Source organism: Protopterus annectens, chromosome 5.part0, assembly GCF_019279795.1.
Source record: "Protopterus annectens isolate FY-2018-M chromosome 5.part0, PAN1.0, whole genome shotgun sequence".
Taxonomy (NCBI): Eukaryota; Metazoa; Chordata; order Ceratodontiformes; family Protopteridae; genus Protopterus; species Protopterus annectens.
Window position 1 is genome coordinate 1,866,821,934 of NC_056735.1, and position 24,169 is coordinate 1,866,846,102.

At 44.7% G+C, this 24,169-nt stretch overlaps 1 protein-coding gene across 1 annotated transcript in view; it reads left to right on the plus strand.

The window, feature by feature from the left end:
• NAA16 (N-alpha-acetyltransferase 16, NatA auxiliary subunit) overlaps positions 1-24,169 on the plus strand; it is a 2,694,704-nt gene that overhangs the window by 362,130 nt on the left and 2,308,405 nt on the right. The window contains exon 4 of the mRNA XM_044071699.1: positions 4,660-4,817. Coding sequence (XP_043927634.1) covers positions 4,660-4,817 — 158 coding nt within the window. The remainder of the gene's footprint in view (positions 1-4,659; positions 4,818-24,169) is intronic.

The window sequence follows — 24,169 nt, forward strand, 5'->3', positions numbered from 1 at the left end:
AGACAACCCCCCAGGGGCCCCAAGGGGGTAAGGCTTCTATGGCTAAAAAACCTGTTCCCCCTGAAAGGGACCCCAGAGCCCCAGATAGGTGGGGAAAAAGGTTTACACCTCAGCCACTCTAGCTATGAGGGCACTAAATTGCCCAAATTTTACATGCTAAATATCAGCAATTTCTAATTCTCAGTTAAAACAAAAGAGCACTCTCCCTCAACAGTCCGGGGCCCCGGCCCCCATACCCAATCTGGCCAACCCGGTTTTGGGGGACCAGGGCCCCGCCTTTTTGGGCCCCCGTTTAAAAAGGGGGCTGAGAAACCCCTTTCTGAAGGGGTTTTTTGCCGGGCCTACCTTAAAATAAAACGCCCTATAAAATGATGATTTTTTTTTTTTTTTTTTTTTTTTTTTTTTTTTTTTTTTTTTTTTTTTTTTTTTTTTTTTTTTTTTTTTTTTTTTTTTTTTTTTTTTTTTTTTTTTTTTTTTTTTTTTTTTTTTTTTTTTTTTTTTTTTTTTTTTTTTTTTTTTTTTTTTTTTTTTTTTTTTTTTTTTTTTTTTTTTTTTTTTTTTTTTTTTTTTTTTTTTTTTTTTTTTTTTTTTTTTTTTTTTTTTTTTTTTTTTTTTTTTTTTTTTTTTTTTTTTTTTTTTTTTTTTTCATTAGGTCAACCCAATTTTGATCCACAGTAAAATCCTACTGCAAATGCCCTTTGGTCCCCTCAACGAATTTTTGGGGTCATTTTTTAAGGGTCCACCCCCCCCCTGGGCACAAAAAAATTTTGGGGAAAATTAAATTTTAATCCCAAAAAAAGATCTTAAAGTAATTAAAAGGCTTTATGCAACTGAAAGGTGAAAACTTTACATTGGGTTACTTGGGTTGAGAGCCTGCACGGGGTGGGTTTTTGGCTTTGGTAAATAAAACACCTTGATATAAACAAACTCAGATTTTTAAAAGGGGTTTTGGAGGTTAAGAGAAGAAGTTAAAGAAAAGGGGGATAGCAAATCGAAGTCCACCAGGACAACCCTGCTTAGTGGCCAAAAAATTGGGCCCTTTTCCCAACACCAAAGAAAACAATGCCCAAGGCCAAAGCCCTAAAACCCAATGGGCAAAGAAGGGGGGAGGCCCAACCAGAAGGAAACCCCCAAATTTTAACTGGCCAAAAACCCCTTCCTTAAACCCTTGGGGAAAATGACTTTTACAAGGTTTCCAGCAAATTCCTGACATAATGGGCAAGTAGGTCCTTTTCAACCTTCCAATGAAAGGAATGCCAAACCTGACCATTCAGGGAAATTCCCTATGGCATGAATTTTTTCCCCGGAAAACCAGGTTTCAGACCTTTCTGTCCAAAGCTGCTGGGACCTTTTGACCTTATTTCCTTACAAGTACCCAAACAAGACTTATGCGCCTTTCCCCTTGGCAAGAACATGGTAAATTTTGGGCCTCAAGAAACCCCATTTCCCTTTAAAAAAAATTCTTTTTCCCGGTTAACCTATACCAAACCTTTATCCTTTGGCTTTTATGCAGTTTCCATGCCTGGCACCGGAATTGGCATTTGAAAGGACAAATACCCATGGACCCCCAAATAAGGACATTCTCTTACAACATCTGGCTTTTGTAAAACATCTACTAAGTTGCCTGGGGTACACAGTAAATGAAAAGTCAAAACTAGTACCCTCACAAAATATGACATTCATGGGTGCCAGCTTGAATACAGCGACCCAGATGGCTTATCTGACGCCAGACAAACAACTACAACTGACTCAATATTTCAAAACAATGGCAAAAAAGACCCAACTAACTGCAAGAAAAATTCTGCAGGCCTTGGGCTTCATGGCATCTTGCATACTACTAATACCATTTGCAAAGCTGCATATGAGGAAATTACAGTGGTACCTGAAAAGCGTATGGTCTCAACACAGCCACAGCTTGGACACAATGATATCTCTCATTCCCTGCCTACAACAGGAGTTTCTATGGTGGTCACAGGCATGTCACCTCAACAAGGGTCACCCTTTCACCTGGCCCCCAGCCAGGCAAACTATGACAACAGATGCATCAGACTACGCCTGGGGGGCACACATGGCAGGACAGTGCGTTCAAGGCGTATGGACTGCAGATCAAAGGAATCTGCACATCAATCAAAAAGAGATGCTAGCTGTACAGAATGCTCTGACAGCCTTCAAGAATCTATTCCATCCAGGAGAACTTACAATAAAGACGGACAATACCACAGTAATGTGGTACATAAACAAACAAGGGGGTACACACTCCTACCCTCTATGCAGGCAAGCAATGATCTTGTGGAACACAGCTCTGGCTTACCAAGTTCAGTTACAAGCTCAATTCCTGCCAGGAAAGAAGAACAAATTGACAGACTACCTCAGCAGAAACATCATGGATCCCCACGAGTGGAAAATGGATCCACAAGTATTTGCAATGATAACTCAAAAATGGGGCCTTCCAGACATAGACCTGTTTGCCAGTCCTCAAAACTATCAACTAACAAAATTTTTTACAAGGACACTTCACCATCAAGCTTGGAAAGTGGATGCACTCTCATTCAGTTGGAAAAACCTGACAGTATATGCCTTCCCTCCATTGCCTCTCCTCACAAAGGTACTTCCGAAAGTCAGAAAGGAGAGACCATGACTGATACTCATAGCCCCAGACTGGCCACGCCAGCACTGGTACCCACTATTGAGGAATATGGCCCAGGGCCCACCTTGGATCTTACCACAAATTACCCATTTGCTCACACAGCAAAACAATCAGATTCTTCACAGCCAGCTCAAAACCTTAAGTCTGGCTGCATGGCAAATCACCTAAGCACCCAGCCAGCTCCTCTTTCCCAAGCAGTTATGGATGTTATTCTGGAAGCTAGGAGGCCAAACACCAGGAAGTCTTATTTGGACAAATGGAAAAGGTTTTGTGCTTGGAACCAAGCTAAAGGCCAAAACACAATTCAGCCTCACATGCCTCACATTCTACAGTATTTAACTGAGATGTTGCACAAAGGACTTAATTTTTCTTCCATTAAAATCCATGCTTCAGCTATTTCAGCCCACTACAACACGGATCCACCCTTATTTTCGCATCCACTTCTAAGGCAGTTCCTCAGAGGGGCAAAAAACATTAGACCCCCCAGGAGAGCACCTACACCAACATGGGACCTCAATTTTGTTCTGGAAAAACTTATGCTACCTCCCTTTGAACCAGCTTTCTCTGCAGATCTTCAGTTCCTATCATGGAAGACTGCCCTGCTACTAGCAATAACTTCAGCTGGAAGAGTCTCAGAGCTGCAGGCACTAATGGCAGTGGAACCTTTCCTCATTTTTCATCAAGACAGAGTTTCTTTACGAACTAATCCTTCCTTTATGCCTAAGGTGGTTTCCAGTGTGGCTTTAAATCAAACCATCCACTTACCTACCTTCTTCCCAAATCCACAGAACAAAGGAGAGAGACTCCTGCATTCCTTGGACATTCACAGGCAACTTCATTACTACTTGGATAAAACTAAGGCTTTCAGAAAATCTGACCAGCTCTTTATTTCCTATCCTACAGCTTCACAAGGGAAGGCTATATCATAACAAACCATTTCCAAATGGATAGGACATTGCATTCGTTTCTGCTATACCCATCATCGAAAACCAATTCCTGCTACCATTAGGCCCCACTCTACCAGGGCAACAGCTACATCTACAGCCTTCCTCAGGGGGGTTCCAACCAAGGAGATTTTGGAAGCTGCAAATTGGAGTTCAGTACACACCTTTACCAAACACTATCACTTACCACTTTACTCTAAGACTAGGGCGGGCTTCGCCACTGCAGTTCTGCAGGGCCTTTTTGCCTCCTCTAACCCTCTATGACTCCTCCACCCATCCTTAGCTTTGGGATTCAACCCAAGTGTGATGACTGCAGCAAGGTAACACTATGAACATAGTACAGTTTTGTACCTACCATAAATGTAGATGTTCGAGTGTACACCCTGCTGCAGTCCAGGTTACCCTCCCTCCATCCCCTCTGATCTAACTGGCTAAATCTCTACAATACCTTCCTGATGTATTTGCTTATAACTGGAGGGATTTTCTGTTTGGACAAAATTTAATCAATTTGGTACTAATTACTGACCACCTTTTTGGGGGCACCTGACATCTGGGGCCAGAAAAATTGAAGAAAATGGCGTCTGTTGCATTATATATACCCCTGGCGCACTGACGTCAGGGAAGAAACGACAGCAACCGACGCCGGACAAAGGCTTTTGAATTCCGGCCGACTGCGGGACCTCCTGACGATAGGATAACTCAAGTGTGATGACTGCAGCAGGGTGTACACTCAAACATCTACATTTATGGTAGGTACAAAACTGTACTTTCAGGGGTTCTCTGAGCAATCGTAATATTGTGTGCCTGTTTTGTCTAGGAATCCCACCTATGTTTTTTAAGCTGGGTTAAGTGAACATTGTAGAAGCATTTTAAACTGGTTTGGAACTTGTTTTGTCTTATAATATCTAACAGAGCTAAGTGTGAAACTTGGTGTGATGGCTGCAGTGAATGCAGTATTAAGACTGTAAGTCATGACTTCTTAGAGTAAGTTAGAGTGCAGTATATTTTTGTGAAGAGTAACATAGTTATATGTTTTAAGAGTTTTATCCTTAACTTAATGGTGGGCAGGCTGGCATGTTTATGGGCTTCTGCAACGCTCTGACAAGAAATATGATGAAGCCATCAAGTGTTATCGAAATGCTTTAAAACTGGATAAAGACAACCTTCAAATCTTGAGAGACCTGTCCCTACTACAAATTCAAATGAGAGATTTGGAAGGTTATAGGGTATGTATTGCTTTTTTCTCACAGCATTGTAAGTTGAACAACTTGTTAGTAGCAAAGATTACTCTCTGCTGTCTTAAAAGTTTGAGATCCTTTGTTGTTCTCTCCATTTGTCTCAACATTTGGGTTAGCCATTTCTCAACAGATCCAAAACGGCAATATTTTTAGAGCTTCTCCAGTTCTTGAGCCGTGCTGTCCCATAATGCACTTTGCTTGCAGCAACCCCTCAGACCTTGATTGCTGCTCTTCTAGGCAGACATGATTGTCGTGCTCTCTGTGCAAGCATTTTTTTGGCCAGATAAGACCTGTTTTCTTACCTTTTTAAGAAGGGTTTTGTACACTTTTTAGCCTAACTTTTTCCTCTAAATTAAAAGAGTTTCCTCTCTGTTTGCTCCTGCATTTCTTTTCTTACAGGGTCCTACTCAAGGCTGACTGTTTTTCTGTCTGTGGTTGTCATCCATGAGTTATTTGATTATGGAAAAGGCTTCAGGTTTCAAAAACTGCCTCAAATATGGACATATGATCCCACTTGAGGATATGCAGTCATAGTGTGCTTATTGTATGGATCCTGGCCATTTAAGTGCATCTTGGGACGTTTTTGTCCTTTGGTCAGTGGACCCTTCTGGACAGAAAAAACATGCTGATATTTGAGGCCCCCCTCCCTGGCACAGCAGGAGATTTGGTGGGTTCCTTGAGTGACAGTGTTAGAAACAAGTAGCTAAATCTTGAAATAAAGATAGACAATCCGGAGAAAAAGAAAAGGATAATTATGCACCTAAGGGCAGAGACAGTGCTATAGAGAGGTTGAGAGAAGGATAAAGAAAAAGGGGAAAGATCTGCAGACTTACTGACTCCTGCTGGTCCAGATCCGAAAGATCACAAGATCCCCCGAGACATTGTCTTTCCTTATTGTCAACCTTTTTGAATCTGTCCTGTCCACATCCTCCGGTTAGACTGATTCTGAGAGCACTTCTGCGGTATTCACTAGGTCCATCAGATCTTCTAGAAGCGTCATGGACATAGATTGGGACAAGATTATGAGAGCCTTTGTGTGAGGACTCAGATACAGGAGTTATTCCCTTCCCCCTCCAATTTGAGGCCAGAGAATGCAGCCCACCTGCTCTTTCTCTTACCATTGCACTTTCTTTGGTCTTGAATTTGAATCTGTTGCTTGCAGAACTGATGTCTCTCTGATCACTCTTCCACTCCTTCACCTTATGGTGTCAACAGCTTTTAGGTCTTTTCCAATAGTTTCATTGATCTGCTCAACTTCAGATTCTTCAGACCAGTGGTGTCCCCGAGCTGGGAGGTTGACACTGTTCATCTGGGGGTGTGGTCGACTCTGATGTTGTTAGATCTGTCTTTATCCCTTAGTGTGTCCATGACAGTTCAGCTGTAGTGTCAGACACTGATCTGATTGGGTCATCAGCTCTGTTTGTTTGATCTTTTGATTCATTGACCTTGTTTTCTGGTCAGATTGGAGAACACCTCCTTCAGCACCATGAATCTCTATCCTTGGCGTTTAGGTAGATTTTGGCCTGACGGTAGACTCAGGAAGGTGACATGTCTCTTTCTTTGGCTCCCCCCTCTGACTTCCCAATGTATCTCTAACTGTTGGCACTTGTCACCTTTCTCAAGGATGGCTCGTTTCAGACAGATCATTCCTTGTTCATTCAGATCCTCATTCATTGTGGGCCCACTGGTACCCTTCTCCAGATGAGGTATTTTTGACACCTTTGGAGTTGGCCTGTCTGTCTCCTGGGTAGTCCCACCTGCTGATGTCATTTGCATACCAAAGCACTTGCCCCTCCCAGTGACTGACCATATTGGTACAAAGGCTTTATGTATTCTGTTGTTGCGGGAGCCAGCAAAGAAAGAGCTATCTCAACTCCCCAGTCCATCTATCTAATAGTGAGTTTCAAGTGAAGTATCATTTTTGTCAGGCATGTGTTTGCTTTGAGGACTTTCCTTTCTACTGCATTCCTGATATTACTGGGTTCTGGAGGGAATTAGCTAGCAAACTATTAAACTCCCTCAGGAGGTCTCAGACAGCAGAGACTAGGAAATATGTGGACTGACAGCCAGCTGTCATGTTGTCTGTTACTATGGTCACTATGAAGCTGATTTCCAGTGCATCAGATGATGCATTAAGAGCAGCAGGTACTCGCATTGACAAATGGTACATTGCTTGGTTGACATCAGAGAGAGCTTTAAAGTATCCTCTTTTAAATCTTCTTACATTGGGTTATCTCTCCTTTATGCTCAAGATAAAGGGTATGTTGTCTGAGAGTGAGCAAGAGAGCAAAACATGGTCTGTCATGGGAGTTAAATTCTCTAATTCTCAAAAGATCTTCCTCCAGGAATCCGAGGGACAGGAAGCATCTCTTGTTTAAAAAGTCCCAGCATTTCTCATTTGACAGACCCCCCCCCCCCCGAGGCATGGGGAAACCTCCAGTGGGTCTCACTGTAGTGGCAGAGGGGGTCTGCAGAATCAAGGGTTTAGAGGTCCATTTTCTGACAAGGAGGGTGGGAGGGTGGCCTAATGGTTAAGGTGTTTGCCTTACAAACACAAGGTGCAGGGTTTGAGTCTCACAAGGGATAATTGGCTAGGCTTAAAATGGCTCGCAAGGGCAGTTAGCTTAGTACTAATCTATGAACCTATGAAGCCCTTTCAGAATTCCTGAAAATTTGCCCACCTGTTCCTCTCTGTAGGCAGTCAGGAGACGCACTTATCTCTTCACCTGGAAAGATGGATGGACCATCATACGGGATTATTGGGTGAAGAGAATTATATTCAGAAACTATATAATCCCATTTCACACCAAACTTGACACCTTCCTACAAGACACTTCCAGTTGTTGCTATGTCGTGTGGGTTAATTGGACCTTCTTCCAGCCCTAGTTTTGGGGTTATATTTCTGTATTACTTGTAAGCAGAGAGGGTATAAACTTTTCATTGTTATTTTTCAACTTTCAGGAAGAGAGGTGCTTATGTATTCAGCAGGCAACATTGTGGCATGTGTTAGAATGGCTGTGTAGGCATTCTTGAGATATGAGAGGTTTCAAAAAAATTGCTGTATTTTAATGGCTAGAAAGAATTAAACCAGTCAAGCACCCATCCATTAAGAACACATCTAGCATCTGAAGTTAATATTGCAAAGCATTCTGTATTGGTATGAAAATCCTCAACTCTCATGTGCATCACTTTGTCATATCTAGTAACAGGAAAAATAGTAATTAGATGTTTGGGGGGGCTGTTGTATATAATGAACAAATGTACAACCTGAATCTCGAAACAATGGATGTAAGAGAAAGTTAAAATGTGACATTTGCATGTATATACATGATAGTGATGAAGCTCAGAATGGAAAGAAGCACTGTGAACACCCTGAATCAGATAATAGACAGAGTCCAACTATTCAAGTCAAAATAAGAAGAAAAAATATGAAAGAATAGCCTTTTGAGCTTTTCGAGCTAAGCTAAAATACCAAGCAGTAGTAGTAAGAAATATTTGTAAATTAAACTCCAAACATTAGTAGTAAATAGTAAAAAATCTTGTTGCAGTCAAAATTTCTTCACTTTTTGCGAATAAAAACAGCTTCACGTTCTTCATACCAAAGCAGCAAATCTTGTTGCATTTAAAAATAGCTTCACTTCTTAGTAGCAGAAAATCTTTATTGGGTGAAATTTGTATAAATCAGCTGATAAGTGTTGTGCTTATGTAAAGAAACTAGAAATAAATTTTGTGTTTACACATATTTCAAAAATATTGAAAAAAATCATTCTATTTAATTCTATAGAAACATAAATATGTAATTGTGATTGGTTAAAACGTAGTTGTCTCTTATAATATATATTAGAATATAGGTGGTTTTAATATTCCAATGGTTATCTTGCCTCCAGCTTCTGTGTGATTGAATGGAGTGTTTGCAGCCAGGAGATTCAGTAGTAAAAACTTGAAAAAGAGAACTTTGTAAAACTGGTGTGCTATAAGACTTACAAATGCACCTATGAAGATATAGTAATTGGGGTCCATGTGTTTGGTGTTTTTTATAGATACATAAATGAGTACCATTAGGTGTTAACCATCTAATCAACTATGTAGGCTAACTTGTCAAGAACACATACAACACTCCCATTGTCTGTGTGACTGGATAGCGAAACTGTATGCGGGAAATCAGGAAGTAAAATCTGACTGGGTGAAAAATTGAAATGCTGCTCTGCTATGGGTCTTGTAACAAATATCAGTGAGGACTTCGTAATTTGTTGTGTGATTGTTGTTTTTATATAGAAACTAAATGTTGATGTTCTTCGTGTTTCACTGTTGACACACTTGGGTTATCTGCTTGCAGGTAGCTCTCAGTCGGCTCGAATACCAGAGATTTGGTATTTCTGCTTCGGTTGCTGTCGCTCTAGGACTGACGTCAGGTCGTCAGGGGTATAAAAACAGGCAGCCGACGCCATTACATCAGTCTTTCTTGCCGAGGAGCCTGAAGCAGAAGCAGTTTGCATGAGTGCCGGTCGGCTGCTACCTTAATTTTTGTTTCCGAACAGAATTATCTTGAAGTCTTTTAATGCTAAGTACCCCGTTGGGGATCCTTTTTTCTTGCTCTAACTGATGTCAAAAAAAGTTAACAATTGCCTTGCCTGTGAAAAGCAAAAAAAACACTGAGATTTCCATTCTTACCTGATGTCCTTCAAGAATGCAACTGCAGTCATAACATGTGGGTTGTCCTGCCTCAGGCAGCCCTCGGTCGGCCGGATTCCAAAGTCTGGGTCCGACGTCGGCTGATGTCGCATTTCTCTCCGACGTCAGAGCGGCTGGAGTACATAAGCATCAGCCGACGCCATTTTCTCCAGTCATTCTTGCCGCGCGGTGCCCGAAGCAGAAGCAGTTCGCAAGTGCTGGTTGGTCAGCTCCTGTATTCTACGATACCGAAGTCATCAAAAAAGCTAAGTACCCCGTTGGGGACCTTTTCTTGCCTCAGCCGATGTCAGAAATTACTGAAAAAGTTAACAATTGTCTTTTTTGTGGTAAACAAATACCTCATAAGGATTTCCGCTCTTACTGTCTCCCTTGCCTGGGCCCAGACCACGACGTCTCGGCCTGTGTAGCCTGTGCTCGCTTCAACAAGCGCACTCTCAGGCGCCAGGCGGAGTTCGCTGAAGATTTTTTCGGCGATAAATTTGCTTACACCATGCCGTCGGATCTTCCGACATCGCAAACTCCCAAAAAGCGAAAAGACCGGGACTGACATCCTCGGCCCGCGTCTACCACCGACTCCACGCCAAAACCTAGCGCGAGTGCTCCGGTTCCCTCTGAGACTGTCTCTCCACCGCTCCGAACCGAAGACACCGCATTACCGACGACTCCGATTCCAGACATTACTCCGCCAGTTATAGACTTTCCTCCGGATACCGAAACCGAGGAAATGCCCGAGACCATTGCTGTAGACAAGGTCACTCCTGCACGTGGAGCTGCCAGGCCTCCTATGGCCATGTCTATTAAGGCCTACACTAGGGCTAAGGCAGCCAGCAAAACAAAGCATATTGCTTCCAAATCCTTACCTCAGCCGACTCCGGAGACACAAATTATGTCCATGGCTGCTGATTTAATTTCCATGATCAGAGGTTCACAGACCCATCCTGAGAGAGCATCCCAGCCTCCTCCTGATAAAAGGCCCCGGGTTGAACCCTCTGACCCTTCTTCAGATGAAGACTCTGAGGGCTCTGTCCACTCTGATAGCCAGGAAGAGCTCTTCCAGACCTATGAGAACTCGGATGCAGAAGATTCCATACCCTCGGCCTCCCCACCTGAGGATATTTCTTTTGGGGAAGTTCTGCACACCATGAGGGAACATTTCAAGTGGCAGGGTCAGGAATATTCTGATTCTAGGAAACGCCTTAGGACTTTCCTTAAGAAGCCTCAGCACAGGTCCTTAGCTATTCCTCCTGTACTTGATGTTCTGGATGATTTGTATTCTGATTCTAGTGCTACCCCTGATTCTCTTCCTCCTGCTCCAGCCAAGCCAGACAGGTATTACAGGGTCCCAGAAACTCATTCCCATTTATTCAGGGCCCATACTGCTGATTTGGAAACTATTTCACAGGGGGCCTAAAGGAGTTTCAGCCTCCACCTCAAAAAATCCTTTGCCCTCCAACAGGGAAGCAAGGTCATTAGAGATGGGGTAAAAAGGTTTACACATCCACTACCTTATCTATGAGAGCTTTAAATTGCCTTTTTCATATGTTCCAATATCAGGATTATCTCTTAGAAGATTTACAAAAAACATTAGCTTCTCCTGATCCTTTAGACAGGAAGACTTTGCAGGAAGCTGTACATAACACTCAGCAAGTAAGCAATCACTTCCTGCAGTGTGGATATGATGCACTGGAAGCTTCATGTAGGGCAGCTATGACAGGGGCAGTGATGTAGACATGCTTGGTTAAAAGATCAACCTCTACCAGATCATGTAAAGCAAAACTTCTGAATGCACCTTTGGAAAAGAACAAGCTTTTGGTGCAAATGCTAAGGATGTGTTAAAGACCATCAAGAAAAAGCAAAATCAGTTCAGACTGTGAAAGATTTCCTCCAGGTTCAACCCCCAGATTCAGTAGGAATTGACCTTCAAAAACTGGTCCTTTCCTAATCCAGAAAAGTTTCAAAGGGGTAAGAACAGACGTGGCTGAGGAAGAGGCCAATACAGAGGCCCTTACAGGGGACGACAATGGCAGCCAGGAAACCAAAGAAATGATGCAGGGTTTCACCTGCCCAACAACCACAAACTCAATGACTTTCCTCTACTACCGCCTACCAGGGAACAACTAGAAGCTCCCTTGGGTGGGAAATTATCTCTGTTTGCAGAAAACTGGCACAGACTGACAAAGGACAAATGGATTTTGGACATTATAGACCGAGGGTACAGGTTTCATTTTCATACCTTACCAAGAAAACAAGGCATGCCAAATCTACCACAACATCAAAGGGCAGAGGCTATCAAGCAAATCACTCTGCTGACTCGAATGAAAGCAATAGAAAGAGTTCCACAACAAGAACAGGGGTTTTACTCAAGACTGTTCCTTGTTCCAAGAAAAGAATCTCAATGGAGACCAATACTGGACTTGTCCGCATTAAACACCTTTCTCATAGTACCAAAGTTCAAAATGCTGACTCTACAGCAACTCCTTCCCATGCTGGGCAAGGAGTCGTGGCTGATTACTCTGGACCTCAAGGAGGCATACCTGCATGTCCCTATCAGACACAGCTGCAGAAGATACCTCAGATTTCTTGCAAGGCCAGAGCATTATCAATTCTCAGCATTGCCATTTGGCTTATCTACTGCGCCCAGAGTATTTACAAAATGCCTGGCTTCAGTAATTGCTCATTGCAGGCTCCAGGGGATACAAATTTACCCATACCTGGACGACTGCCTCATACAAGCGGACGACAAATTGATGTTGACAAAAAACCTGGATTATGTCATATGATTACTTCAAGCTCTGGGATACACAGTCAACTTCCAAAAGTCAAGACTGCAGCCATCCCAGCAAATAATCTTCTTAGGAGCCAAACTAGACACAGCCTCTCAGATGGCTTACCTGACAGAAGACGAGCAAGAGAAGTTAACTCAGTACTTCAAAGGTTTAGCAAAACTCACCCAGATGACTGCAAGGAGATTCCTACAGGCCCTGGGTTACATGGCATCCTGTATTCTACTGGTTCCATTAGCAAAACTACACATGAGAAAGCTTCAATGGTACCTAAAAAGCATTTGGTCTCAACACAGCAACAACTTGGAGACAATCATACCACTCATTCCATGCCTACAAAAGGAATTCCTATGGTGGGCCTCGGTGAGCCAGGAAAACACAGGTATGTCATTCAAAAAACCACAGATAACACAGACCATGACTACAGACGCCTCAGACCTTGGATGGGGGGCGCACATGGAAGGCAGGTGTATACAAGGGCAATGGTCTCCAAAGGAAACACATCTGCATATAAACCAAAAGGAAATGCTGGCAGTAATGCATGCTATCGAGGCTTTTCAACACCAACTCCTGCAAGGCCATTTAATGATATGGACAGACAACACCACTGTGATGTGGTACATAAACAAGCAGGGGGGCACCCACTCTTACCCCTTTGCAGACTGACAATGCAGCTTTGGGAGAAATCACTGAGTCTAAACATCCAGTTACAATCCCAGTTTGTTCCAGGAAAAGACAATGTGTTGGTGGACAGCCTAAGCAGGAATTTCACAGATCCACACGAGTGGAGGTTACATCCGAAGGCTTTCAGACAACTCACTTCGACAAGGGGCAAGCCAGAAGTGGACCTATTTGCCTCTCACCTCAATCATCTTCTACCAAAATTTTGCACAAGGGCATACCATCCAAAGGCTTGGAAAATAGATGCCCTTTCATTCAACTGGAACTCCCTAGCAATCTATGCATTCCCACCTCTGCCACTGATGACCTCAGTATTACTAAAGATCAAAGCAGAGAAGCCCAAGGGAATCATAATAGCTCCGGATTGGCCAAGACAACACTGGTACCCACTACTACGGAGCATATGTCACACCAGGAGGTGGGCCCTCCCTCAGTGGCCTCTACTTTGACTCAACACAATTTCGAAACACTGCATCCAAACCTTCAGACACTGCAGCTAACAGCCTGGGAGATCCCATAAATAACTTCAGCTTATCTCTCTCCAAGGAAGTTCAGCGGATACTAACAGAGGCTCGAAGACCATCCACCAGAAAGGTTTACTTAGCAAAGTGGAAAAGATTCAGCAATTGAAATGCCAGCAAGGGACATGATGCATCATTACTGAACATCCCACTCATCTTGGAATATTTGGCAGATATGTTACAGAGCGGCCTCTCATATTCTTCAATAAAGATACATGCATCTGCTATTTCAGCTAGATACAACACTGATCCTCCTGTTTTCTCTCACCCCTTACTAAGACAATTCCTCAGGGGAATCAAGAACATTAAGCCACCAAGAAAGGCCCCAGTGCCAGCCTGGGACCTCAATTTTGTCTTAGAAAAACTGACTCTACCTCCTTTTGAGCCAGCAGCTTCAGTTGACTTGCAATTTCTCTCATGGAAAACAGCTTTCCTGTTGGCAATTACCTCAGCAAGAAGCGTTTCGGAGCTACAGGCCCTAATGGCAATACCACCCTTTATTATCAGAGACAGGGTTTCATTAAGGACCAACCCTACTTTTATGCCAAAGGTGGTATCTAGGGTTTCTCTAAATCAAGCCATTCATCTGCCTGCTTTCTTCCCCAATCCTGAGAATAAGGGGGAAAGACTTTTGCATACCTTGGACATTCCTAGACAACTTCGATACTACCTGGACAGAACCAAGACCAGTAGGAAGTCTGAACAGCTTTTTGTAGCTTACGCCCCTGCAGTCCAAGGAAAAGCAATTTCAAAACAGACTATTTCTAAATGGACTGGACATTGCATCAGATTCTGTTATTCCTTTCATGGGAAGACTGTTCCAGCCTATGTCAGACCACATTCCACCAGAGCTACAGCCACCTCTACAGCATTTTTAAGAGGGGTGCCTACAAAGGACATTCTAGAAGCTGCTACATGGAGCTCCGTGCATACATTCTCCAAACACTACAATCTCCCTCTATATTCCAGATCCAGAGAAGGCTTTGCTTCGGCAGTCCTGCAGGATTTGATTGCCACACCATCTCTTTCCTAGAGCATACCTCCTCCCCCAGCTAAGCTATGGTATTCTTCCCACATGTTATGACTGCAGTTGCATTCTTGAAGGACATAGTACAATTTTGTACCTACCATAAATGTAGATGTCCGATAGACATGCAACTGCAGTTGGGTTTTCCCTCCTTCCATACCCCTCTATGCCTAGGGTCCACTCCTATCCCCCTTACTCTTAGCTGGGGATATCTGTTATGGTGTATTTGTTTTATTGCTCATGTATTTGTTTGGAATCCTGTTTTTGTCTTCCAATTTGATTACAGCCTTCCTTGGAGGGCACCTGGCATCTGGGGCAAGAAACACTGAAGAAAATGGCGTCGGCTGATGCTTATGTACTCCAGCCGCTCTGACGTCGGAGAGAAATGCGACATCAGCCGACGTCGGACCCAGACTTTGGAATCCGGCCGACCGAGGGCTGCCTGAGGCAGGACAACCCACATGTTATGACTGCAGTTGCATGTCTATCGGACATCTACATTTATGGTAGGTACAAAACTGTACTTTTAGGCCCAGACCACAACGTACCTCTCTGTTGGTTTTGTGCCTTGTTCAGCACCCGAACTGTTCATAGTCGGGCCCTTATTGTCATTCTATGGGGATCCAGTATCTGTCTGAATGGTATGACATGATTGACAGACCTTGATTCTTTGCCAGAGATGGCCTGCATCTGTCACCTCTGGGGTTCCGGATACTGGCCAAGGCTCTTGCCACCCTTATTAGTGCCCTTTTTAGGCGGTATTCGAAAGACCAAATTACCACCGTAACAGCTACAAACAAATGCAATTTGAGGGTCATGCTGCCCAATGCTAGAAGTCTAAATCTCAAAATGCACTCACTCGGAAGTACTCCTTAAAATGGAGAACATCGACTTTTGTGCTGTAACAGAGACCTGGTTCAAGACAGCAGATAGCACCCCTGCACTACCAGGCTACAACTCATTCCACACCTTTCAACCCCAGAACTTGGACCAAAGCTCCAAAGGCGGTGGTGTCTCCATATTCATAAAGGTTGCGCACACATAACGCATCTGAGATACTTCAGGTGCAGCTAACATTGGGTAAGACAGCGATTCAGGTTGTAGCCTGCTATAGGCCCCAGCCATGTCCCAAGATTCACATTCCACATTCCTAAGCACCCTGGAGAATATTAGGGTCCAACCTAACACTCTTATACTGGGCGACTTCAAGTACCCCTCCATTAACTGGGAAAACTACTCATGTACCGATACACTTGCCCAACGCTTTCTGAAATTCATTAATTCCAGTGCCCTGGACCAACTCGTTCTTGCCCCCACTAGAGGCAGCAACATCCTTGACCTGGTCATTACTAACATGGGCGACCATTGCTCCACACCAATAGTCAACTCCTCCCTGGTTAGATCCGATCACAAGCTAATCACCTTGGAAATGCACATCCCTCCCAGTCCCCCAACAAAGGTAACCACCATGAAATACTTCTCCAAAGCTAACTTTGGGCTCCTAAAAACAGAGGTGGCTAACTTCACGGCACCCATGCAAATGGAGAATAGTTGCATGGCTGCCATATCATACACCAATGCACTGTACAAACACTTGCACAAATGCATGGATCTCGCCATACCCAACATAACTAAGAAGCTCTTCTTAAAAATAAAAAAATAAAAAAAAAAAAAAAAGGGAAGCCAATCTGGTGGTCCTCTGCCATAAACAAACTCTACAACAGGAGGAGGAAACTGATGCGGAATAAGGTGAAGTCCCAAGACTGGAAAGACTCCCTTATCAGCCTATCAAAAGGTTGAGATCCCTCAACAACTCTAAAGCTAGCTATGAAAACAGAATTGCAGCAGATAGTAAAGACAACCACAAGGCCTTCTATAGTTATGTAAAGAATCTCCATGTCATTACCCAGATTTGCTCTGAGCTACTGCACAATGGTATCTCTTATACCGAGCCAACAGATATTGCAAATATACTGGCGAACAGATTCAGTGCTAACTTTACCCCCCCCCCCAAAGGACCAATCAGAATACCAGTAGATTGCCATGCACCCAGTATTACTGCTGCACAGGTTAAAACAGCACTGTCCAAGGCCAAGAATACAGCTTCTATGGGACCTGACCGTATCCCTGGCTGTGTTCTACATGAACTACAGAGTGAACTGGCACCTCACCTGTGTGCCCTGTTCAATCACAGCCTCACCTCAGGCTTTGTCCCCACCGAATGGCGCACTGCTGCAGTCATCCCTCTCCACAAAGGAGGAGCGACTACAGACCCCGGGAACTATCGCTCCATTAGCCTGACGAGTCTGATATGTAAAGCTGTGGAATGCATCATCATGGTCCTAATAAACAAGGATATAGGGAATCTCCAAACTCTGGATCCTACACAGTTTGGTTTTGTGAAGGGTAGATCATGCCTGCTCAACTTGGTTGACTTCTTTGTCAGTAACCAAAGCTGTGGATGAAGGAAAGGTGGTTCACGCAGCCTGCCTTGCTCTGGCCAAGGACTTTGATACCATTCCCCGCTCGGGAATCATAGAAAAGCTTACTAAGCTAGGCATAAACCCCTGTATCACTAGGTGGGTTGCACACTGGCTCACAGATAGAACCCACAGTGTGAAAGTAGCTGACTCCAAGTCAGACTGCCGACCAGTCACAAGTGTAGTTCCACAGGGTTCGCCCCTGGGTCATCTCTTCTTTGGTATTTACTTCTCTGAAGTCCAGGCCAACACGAAGGGACTCTGGCTGACAAAGTTTGCAGATGATTGCAAGTTGGGAGCTATTATTAACTCCCCAAGTGATGTTGACATCCTACAGAAAGGCCTCAATGAGGCCGACTGGTGTCAGAACTATGACCTTAAGCTCAGTGCCAAAAAATGTGTCTTCATCCCCTTTGAGAAAAACCCGGTTCCCTTGAATTACCACATTGATGGTATTCCACTGAACACAGAAGGTGTTGTAAGATCTGGGAACACAGGTTGACAGCAACCTCTCTTTTGACCACCACGTTGCCACTATGGTAAGAAAGTTCTTCTATGTGGCACATCTCATTACTAAGGGTTTTGTATCCAGGAAGAAAGAGGTCATTGTCTCCTCTTCTCTTCTCTCATTAGACCAATCATTTAGTACAATGCCCCATTTGGCATGTACCTCACTAGACACCTGCAACAACTGGAGAGGCTGCAAAAGTACCTCACAAAGAGGATCCTAGGCATTAAACCCTTGTCCTATATGGACAGACTCAAAAAACTCCAACTAATCTCTGTCTCGTATTGCCTACTTAAAGGCGATTTCTGCTTGACTTACAAAGCCATGTCTGACCCAGCTCTGTTATAAATGCTGCATCTAAAGAAATCGCAATCCCCTTCGCACCACACATTCCATAGACCTCAACCTCACTACCAGAATCAACAGAACATGCTGGAGGGACAGGCTCATAACCCAGAGACTGCCCATGCTATGAAATAGACTTTCCATACATGTCAAGCAGAACACCTCACTGGCCCTCTTCAAGAGAAATCTTGATGAGTGGATGGGAAATAGAAAATTCACCCCAGGGATCACTCCAGTGGCTCTACTTGACAGAGGCACTAGGAACTAAGGTTGGGTGGCACGATATCAGGGTAATCCTATGGGCTAGAGTTGAAAAGGCTGCAGGGCCATAAACCTAGTGCACACCTATGAACCTAAATACTTTAGTTCTCGATCTCCGTATTATGAAATGGCTTCGGTAAGCCATCTAACTACCGATCTTCTGAAAAAATGTAAGGATAAAGACAGACGGACCACATAGGTCCAAAGCTGCCGAGGACGTTTCTGTTAAGCTAGTCGCCAGTTCGCCGATACTCAGTGAGGTGCTTTTGCAGCCCCTGATGCCAGCTTCAGTCGATTTGCAGGCCTCTACTGAGACCCGTTTGGAGTCCGGTATGCCGCAACACTCTTCTTAGACTATGGAACCTGCGGATGTCTACCTTGGATGGGTCCGGAGCCGCTGAGCAGGCACCGGCTTCTGAGGAAGTTCTTCGCACTACTGATGTTCGACACAAACCGACTTCTTTTGCGTCTTCTGTTCTGTCTAAAAATACGAGTTTCTAAGGCCAAGAGTAGACGCTACACACAAAAAAACAATGACCAAAGCTCACGCACTTGCTCCCTTGCCACAATAACAAATGCTTAAAATGGCAGAAGACCCTGTTATACTGATTAGGGGAAGTCCGCCTTCCCCTGCTAAGAGAAAAAGAAACCTGTCCCCAACAGCTTCAACAGACCAAGAGCCCAACGACTGAGGTATCTGATTATGAAGACCTGCCCTTATCTGCTTATGAGGCTTCAAATGCAGAGGAATCCATTCCTTCTGCTTCTCCTCCAGAGGAGTTTTCTTTTGGTGAAACCTTATATACTTTAAGAGAGCATTTCCACTGGGAATGCCAAGACTATCCTCTGTCCAAAAAGAGACTAGAATTTCTAGATTTGCCACAACATAGGCCTTTAGCAATACCCCCAGTCCTGGATGTTGTGGATGATGGCTTTATGGAATCCAGTTTAGCTCCTGATACTTTACCCTCTGCTCCTAGGAAACCAGACAGGTACTACAGAGTACCTGACTCACAAATTCCTTTCAAAAATCCTACTGCTGACCCAGAGGTCATCTCACAGGGGCCTAAAGGTATCAAAGCAACTACAGCTAAGAATCCCACCCCTTTGGGCAGGGATTCCAGAGCTTTGGATAGATGGGGTAAGAAAGTATATACCTCTGCAACTCTTGCCATTGTCAGTTTCACATGCTGAAGTACCAACAGCATATCATGGAACTTAAGCAAAAAATAGCTACCTTTACAGACTGTGCAGAAAATAAAAAATTGCAAGAGCTTATGCATTCTGCAAGCCAAGTCAGCAAGCATACATTGCATTGTGGCTTTGACACCCTAGAAGCATCTTGCAGGGCAGCAGTCACTGGTTCTGTACTGAGAAGGCATGGTTGGCTTAAGGGAGCAGACAGTGTCAAATCAAAGTTATTAGACACTCTTTTGAACAAGGACAATCTGTTTGGCACCATAGCAGAAGAGGTTCTTAAAAAGATGGAAGAAAAAGCTAAATCTCTGCAGACAGTCAAAGAATTCTTGCAAGTACAGCCTCCTAGATTCCGTAGGCATTGCCCCTTGAAACATTGGTCCTTTTCAGCCCCATCAAGGCCATCTCAAACTAGACCCAGGGGAAACAGACCCCCCCCCCCAGACTACAGTTTCAGGGTATGCAGAGATCTAAGCAATGGAGTGCCTCCACCTCTAAAGCAGGGAGTGCTAAGCCACCGCCCTACGGAAAGAATTCCCAATGATTTCTCAACTCCACTCCCCACCTCTGCCCAACTGCTTGTGCCCCTAGGAGGAAAACTTGCCCTTCATGCAAAACCTGGATTTCCATCACCAAAGACCGATGGGTCCGCTACATTGTATCCCAGGGGTTCAGATTTTACTTCCACTCACTGTCAACCCCAAAAGGGTTCCCAGACCTTCCTCCAAACCACTGGGCAGAGGCACAAAACCAAGTTCAATTCCTGCTCTCTATAAGGGCTATTCAACCTGTTCCTGTGGAACAGGTAGGTCAAGGATTCTATTCCAGACTTTTCCTGATACCCAGAAAAGAGGGCACTTGGCTCCCAGTCCTAGATCTTTCAATTCTCAACACCTTCCTGGTGGTACCAAAATTCAGAATGCTCACCCTGCAGCATCTTCTGCCTATGCTAGCCAAAGATACCGGATTAGTCACCCTAGACTTAAAAGAAGCCTGTCTCCACGTCCCTGTAAGGGAGTCATGCAGGAAATGGCTACACTTCAGGGCAGGGATTAATGCATTATCAGTTCTCTGCACTTCCCTTTGGGACAGAGAAATATTCAAATTTACCCGTACTTGGACTGCCTGATTCAGGCAGACGGTCAGGAAATGCTGTTGCAGCACCTGACATTTGTAAAAAACTTTCTAACCTCTCTTGGGTACACCATCAACGAAAAGAAATCAAAACTAGCCCCTAGTCAAAAGATTGTATTCCTGGGAGCAAGCTTGGCCACACCATCCCAGATGGCATTCCTCCCTCCAGAAAAAACAGGCCTATCTGACAGACTATTTTACTCGGATGGCCACCAGAACCCAGCTATCCGCAAGGAAAATCCTGCAGGGCGTAGGGTTCATGGCCTCATGCTTCCTACTAATTCCATATGCCAGACTGCATATGAGAAAACTTCAATGGTACTTAAGTCTTGGTGCCAATATTCTCAGGACCTGTAAGCAGTCATTCCTATCATAACCTGTCTAAGGACAAAGTTTCTATGGTGGACAGCAGCATGCAACCATGACAATGGACTGCCCTTTACTCAACCTTACGCCGCCCAGACCCTAACTACAGATGCATCAGACTATGCCTGGGGGGCACACATGGACGGCAAGTGCATTCAGGGCCACTGGAGCCCAAGTCAAATTCATCTGCACATCAACAAAAAGGAAATGCTACCTGTGCAGCACACTCTGACAGCTTTCAGATCCCTACTCTCACCAGGACACCTGCTAATAAAAACAGACAACACCACAGTTATGTGGTACATCAACAAGCAGGGGGGAACCCACTCTTACCCACTCTGCAGGCTAGCCATGGCCCTGTGGAACACGGCCTTGGACATGCAGGTCCATCTGCAAGCACAGTTCCTGCCAGTGAAACAAAACTCACTGGCAGATAAATTGAGCAGAAATCTCCTAAACCCACACGAGTGGCAATTAGAGCCTAGCACCTTCAACCTTCTGATTCAGAAATTGGGGTCCCCAGAGGTGGATCTCTTTGCCTCCCCCTACAATCACCAGCTCAGCAAATTCTGCACCAGGACACCTCACAGCAGGGCCTGGAAAGTGGATGCCCTATCCTCCCAGTGGGTAAATCATCCATGCCTTTCCACCTCTGCCCCTCTTCTCAAGAATATTACTCAGGATAAGACAGGACAGACCAAGGATAATTCTGATTGCCCTGGACTGGCCATGCCAGCACTGGTACCCACTCCTGTGCAGCCTGTGACTGGTGCCACCTTGGCACCTACACCAGAACCCAACCCTGTTCTCTCAGCAGGGGGGACAGATCTTGCATCCGCAACTGCAAACTCTAAATCTTGCATCCTGGCTTATTCCTTTAATTCTCCCCCAGTACCCAGCCTACGCAAGCAGGTGCTGGACATAATTCTTGAAGCCAGAAGACCCAGTACAAGGACATCCTATGCTGATAAGTGGAAAAGGTACTGCCCCTGGATTCAGTCTAAAGGAGAGGCACAGCTCTGCCCTCCCTGCCTCTAATCCTGGATTACTTAACAGATATACTCCACAGAGACCTATACTTCTCCTCCATTAAGATCCATGCCTCTGCCAATTCGGCTCATTACAACACTGAGGCACCTCTCTTTTCTCACCCTCTTATCAAACTTTTCCTGAGAGGAGCAAACAACTTAATGCCGCCAAGGAGAGCACACACCCCTGCTTGGGATCTTAACATTGTACTGGAAAAGCTCACACTACCCCTTTTGAGCTTGCAGCATCAGCAGAGTTAAAATTCCTCTCTTGGAAAACAGCCTTGCTTCTGGCCATCACTTCAGCTAGAAGAGTGTCTGAGCTACAAGCACTTATGGCTGTGGAAACATTCATTATTTTCCATGCTGACAGGGTTTCCCTCAGAACTAACCCTTCCTTTATGCCTGAGGTGATGTCCAGTGTGGCTCTCAACCAATCTATCCACTTGCCAACTTTCTTCCCTAATCCTCAAAATAAAGGGGAAAGGATCCTGCACTCCTTGGACGTGCACAGACAGCTCAGATTCTACCTGGCTAGGACTAAGCCCTTCAGGAAATCTGACCAGTTACTAGTCAGCTTTGCACCAGGAGCAGAGGGCAAGGCCATTTCAAAACAAACAATTTCCACATGGATAGCACACTGCATCCATTTCTGCTACAAGCACCATGGGAAACCAACCCCTCAGGGGGTCAGAGCACATTCCACTAGGGCAACTTCTACCTCTACAGCATTCCTCAGGGGAGTCCCTACCAGGGACATCCTGGAAGCTGCTACCTGGAGTTCTGTACCCACCTTCACCAAGCATTACCATCTGCCTATCTTTCCCAATCCAGGGTGGGTTTTGCAGCTGCAGTCCTGCAAGACATACAAGCCAGCCCCAACTCTTCTTGACTGCCTCCACCGTTCTTCAGTTTTGGGAATCTACCCAAGTGCGAAGACTGCAACAGTCAAACACGAAGAACATAGTGCAGCTGTGTACACTTACCATAAGTGTAGATGTTAGAGTGTATTTACTGTTGCGGTCCTGGTTTCCCTCCCTCCAGCCCCGTTGTCTCGCTCTCCTCTCTCTGTCTATTAATCACCCCTTTCAGGGGTATTGGTATTTACTTTTTGCTGGTGGTGTTTTCCCGACCATAACTTGGCTCCCTATTTGGGGGGCTGCTGACATTTGGGGCAAGAAAAACTGATGTAATGGCGTTGGCTGCCTGTTTTTATACCCCTGACAACCTGATGTCAGTCCTGAAGCGACAGGAGCCAATGCAGAGATAGTAAGTCTCTGGTATCCGAGCCGACTGAGGACTACCTGCAGGTAGATAACCCAAGTGTGATGACTGCAACAGTGAATACACTCGAACATCTATATTTATGCTAAATGTACACAACTGTACTTTCTTGTTGGTGTACAGCAGATTATCAGTTAAATAACAGTAATTTTTTTTAAATACATAGGAGAATTTAAATAAGGAAAGCAACCCCACTTAAAGTTAAAAAAAAAAAATTACTGATCTGATGCTATCCATGTCATTATTCTTCACAGATGGGTCTAGGATCTGACCTCAGATCAGACCTCCCATGAACGCCTTCAGATGGGCACTGCCCCATTTGGGATACCCATCTCTTCTGAGTCCTCCCTAGAACCCACCTTGGTGCAGCCCCCTTGGAAGAGAACATGTAAGATGAAGCATTTGGATGCCCCCAGAGAGTCCCTCACCAAAGACACAGATTTTGAGAATGGCTACAGTTCCCCTAGACTTCTGCCTGAGGAGGTTTCCTTTGGGGACATCCTGGAAGTTCCCGAATAGTGAGGCAAATGGTCTTCCCCATCCCCTTCTTGGAGGAGTCTGTGTTTCAGAAGGCGTTCAGGACAGGGCCAATATTCTACCTAGTTTTCTCCCCCCTGCTGATGAACTTGTGGATCTTATCACCAGCAGGGCTTGGAAGGAGCCCGACACGGTTGAATCTGTGCCCAGGAAAGTAGATACGTTCCTCAGTCCTCTAAAGGTAGGTCTTTTTGGAGCAAAAGAATCCCTGTCAGTGCCATCGTGGTGGCTGCTGCTACCAAGAAGGAGCTAGCTGAGGAAAGCTCCTCAGTTCATCCCCAAACAGGGAGTCCCAGATACTTGACTAATTTGGAAGGCGTGTATTTGCCTTCGCTACTTTTGGTCTGTGAATAACTAATTACTTGGCTCACTTTACCCAGCTTCAGAGGGATTTGGTTTTGGAGCTTACCTCTTTCGTGTCAGTTGCCTCCAGGGAGCCTCCTCTCATGCGGCAGGCACCAGCATTGCTATGAGACAGCATGCCTGGCTTCGCCTT